This window comes from Nasonia vitripennis, assembly GCF_009193385.2.
Source record: "Nasonia vitripennis strain AsymCx chromosome 1 unlocalized genomic scaffold, Nvit_psr_1.1 chr1_random0001, whole genome shotgun sequence".
NCBI lineage: Eukaryota > Metazoa > Arthropoda > Insecta > Hymenoptera > Pteromalidae > Nasonia > Nasonia vitripennis.
The window spans coordinates 710,888-714,868 of record NW_022279587.1 but is presented as its reverse complement, the minus strand read 5'-3'; the positions used below and the strand labels follow the sequence as shown (position 1 = coordinate 714,868).

Genomic DNA, 3,981 nt, shown 5'->3' with positions numbered 1-3,981 from the left:
GTATGATACCACTGACAAACAAAAAGACGTACTATTCGTACTTTCCGGCATCGAACTAGAATACCCACAAAACTCACTCACTGCCTAAAAAATAACACAGGCAGCTGAGGTAAACACTCGATGAAAACAATCTAAAAAAGAACATACTGATTCGCACATATTGTCAACAACTTTTATGAGTGAAAGACATTTATCTGTGGAATTATCATTGAATGTACGATAACATTCATTAAACTAATGAATGCATATAAAATTCCCTTTCAATAACAACGTGTTCTTTAATTGCAAATGAAGTTCGAGTATTAATATTCTTTTATGTATTTTTACCAATAACAAAAATTATCATAGTAATATAATAATAATAATAATAATAATAATAATAAGAATAAGCATAATTGCAATAGCAATAATAACAGTAATACTGATAATAGCAATGATAATGAAAAATAATAATAATAATTAGAATAATATTTATTATTAAATTTAGATTTTTTGATAAACTCATTAAATCGTATCAAATAGTATTATTATGGAATTCCAGACTATAAATATTTTACTATAGATACAATAATCATTACTTCGAGAATTCATCTAAAAAACGTTTGGCTTACGAAATAATTGTAACAATGAAAAACTCCCAAGTTTGACAACATTAAATTTTATTACAAAACGCAAAAGAGTTTGATAAACTAATTTTATTAACCTATGTTTTCACATGTACAGGCTACAAAGATCACACATTTGTAAACAAGTTTTTTTGAAAGTTAAAATTTTTTTTCGACATTTTCGTCCACCACATTGGTTTCGCCATTTTGTATTTTTAAAATCTGATATCAGATTTGTAAAGAGCGATCTCGAAAACCCCTATATACAAACCTTCTACAAAATATTATGGATTGAAGTATACTTATAGTTATTTTGTGTTAGGGGTGGTTTACCCCCCTAAGGGGAAGTATCTATGAAAAAACCGAAAAACTTAATTTGTTTATTATAGATGTTTACAAATTTTTTCCAAATTTTTTAGTCGTTTAAAACTTTTTTATTATATAAAATTTTTTTTCGATATTTCCGTCCGCCATATTGGATCCGCCATTTTGATTTTTCAAAATCTGATAACAGATTTGTAATCAGCGACCTCGAAACCTCTATATACAAACTTTCTACGAAATATTATGTATTGAATTACATATTTACAGTTATTTTGTGTTAGGGGTGGTTTACCCCCTTAGGGGTAATATTTATGAAAACACCGAAAGACTTCAACTAAATTTGTTATTAAGGATGTTTAAACATTTTTTCCAATTTTTTTTAGTCGGTTTAAACATTTTTATTTTAAAATTATGCCAAAAAATATATGTTTTCAACCCCTAAAAAATAGGGGATGCTACCCTTACTCTTCAAATCACCATGAAATACTTGCTCTTTTTGTAAGAAATAACCTCCAATTTGTTTCATTGAAAAATATTAATTTTAAGCCGAGATATTTAAAAAAAACGCTTTTTGGGGGTTAACTTTAGGGGAGGTTTTTACCCCTTAAAAGTGAAAATTAGCCGATAAAAAAAAATACGTGTCTCTTATTTTTTTATGTTCTACAACATATATGAAAATCATCAAAATCGGTGAGTTCGGGTTGGGTACCTTTCCTTGTAAGTCATCGGAAAATTGAATTAAGACAGCTTTTCTGAATGGAACAATCGACAGCGAAGTTAATATGGAAATACCAGAGGGTATTGACTGTTTACCAGAAATCGGACGAGATAAAGTCTGTAAGATTCAACGTGCTTTGTACGGCTTGAAAATAAGTCCGAAAAAGTGGTACAAAAAATGTACAGAAATTGTAATAAAACTAGGACTAAAATCTTACTATTCAGAGCCCTGTCGCTTTACTTGGCGCAACAATGAGAAACATCTGATAATGTTGTTGTATGTTGATGACATACTGATAGCCAGTAATGACACACATAAGCTGGATGAAATCACATAAAAACTCAAGTTGGAATTGGAAGTGTCGAACATGGGAGAGAGCCCAAGAGCTTCCTTGGCATTGAAATAAATAGAGACAGGCAAATTCAAACGATGACTTTGGCTCTAGAGAATTACATTGACAAAATGTTGAAACGTTTTGGATATAGTGATATGTATCCTCAGAGAACGCCAATGGTGACAAAGCAAGTGTCAAATCGAAAAAAGGCGAGAAAGAGAGGAAAGCGAAAATGAGCTCGAAAATACACTAAACAAACCAAACGGTCCTTATAGAGAGATTGTAGGTTCTCTTTTGTATCTTGCTAACACTGTACGTCCCGACATAGGATATGCGGTAAAGGTGTTAAGTCGACATCAAATTAATCCCACTGATGAGGAGTGGAAAATGATGAAACGAGTTTGTAGATACCTGAAACTCGCCAAAAGTCTGGGTCTTAAGTTTGAAGGAAAGCTCGATGATTTGCAAGGTTTTTCAGATGTCAGTTTTGCTGACTGCAAAGGCTCGATTACAACGGGTGGATTTGTAATCAAACTTTATGGTGTCACAGTAGCGTGCAAAAAAAACCATAAACAGTCCTTCGTAACTTTGTTGACTTGTCAGGCTGAGTACGTAGTGATGAGCAAAGCTTATCAAGAAATGGTATCTTTGCAAAATTCGTTGAGCTTCATTCTAAGTGACTCTTTTTCGCCTATGACTATTTGGTGACAAATAAACTCAGGCACATGACTGAAGTTCGAGAACATTTTGTCCGAGAGTGTGAAGCCACAAATCCAGTCAAAGTCAGTTAAATTGTTTCTAAAGAACAAATAGCTGATATATTCAGAAAGGCACTGCCTTTTGAATGACATGCTAAATTAGCCAAATTGCTCCTGAACTATTATTTAGAATATTAATGTTTGTTTGCTTCATTTCGGGAGGGAGTGTTGAGTATAAGCGAGCAGACTTCGGCCCGCCAGAAAGGCTATGCGCGTATGACATGATGGGACTGCTCTTTCTCCTCTCCACGTCTCACTACGGCAAGTGCCGACGTCGCGGCTGCGCTCACTTCTCTCTGAACTCATAATTAAGAGACACGCGTTCGCGCCTTTTCCGTGTATGATTATTCTGTTGGGAGGTGTTTGGTCTCCGCATGTAAAATGTAATAGTGTCTCAGTAGTCTGTGGCGTTAACTTCCAGTCAATTTTGTATTTTCGTGGTCCGTTTAGTTCGGCGTCGATGGCGTCTACTTTGTCCTTGTAAATAACGTATCCTACTTTTTCATTATTCTCCTTTTTTCCGTTCGTTAACTCTATCTGTATTGCTTCTCCGTATTTTATGAAGTCCGCTCTGAATTCCTGTTGTGTCGTATCAGGTGGTGCGAGAACATACAGTTTTGTGATGTTGGCGGGGTCCAACGTCCATCGTCTTTGTCTCTGTGCGGGTTCCTGTGGTCCTTCGGTTCTCTGTCGCTCCTGTGCATTTTCCTGTGTCGTCGCTGGTTTTGTCGTCCGTTGTCTTCGATTATAAGACCATTTCGGTAAGTATGTATTATCAGTTTCTGTTACTGCTTTGTATGCGCTGTCCTTGTGTCTGTATTGTATAAATGCTGTATAACGTTCGTCTTCGTCGTTCGGTTTGATGCGTCGTATGTCAGCTATTTCTCCAAATGTTGCAAATATTTCCGTCAGTTCTTGTTTGCTTACTGTCCGCGGTAATCGTACACAAATAGTATCGTCCGATCTAACGTATTCTGTTGTCGGTGGTCCCTGTTCTCACTCTTGCCGTCGAAGTCCTTGCACGTCCTCGTCTGTCCGTTGTATATATTGTCTGTACAGATTTACTATTTTCCGTGGATGTCTGTCTAACTGGTACCGTGTCGATATGGCTTTAGTGTCGTCTGTCGTGGACATGTAGTGTTCTGTGTGGCATGGTCCGTACTGTCTGAACAATGCCTCTGCGTCAATTGTGTCTCCTCTGTATATAGCTGTTATCGTATAAGCGTCCGTCAGGTTCATCTT

The 3,981-nt window shown here is 35.8% G+C and overlaps 1 protein-coding gene across 1 annotated transcript; it reads left to right on the top strand.

Annotated features, from left to right (window-relative positions):
• The first annotated feature begins 2,076 nt into the window (after positions 1-2,076).
• LOC116416821 (secreted RxLR effector protein 161-like) lies at positions 2,077-2,689 on the top strand. The gene is made up of 2 exons (XM_031927093.1): positions 2,077-2,168; positions 2,257-2,689. Exons 1-2 carry the CDS (start codon positions 2,077-2,079, stop codon positions 2,687-2,689), a joined length of 525 nt encoding a protein of 174 aa, XP_031782953.1.
• Positions 2,690-3,981: the final 1,292 nt, after the last annotated feature.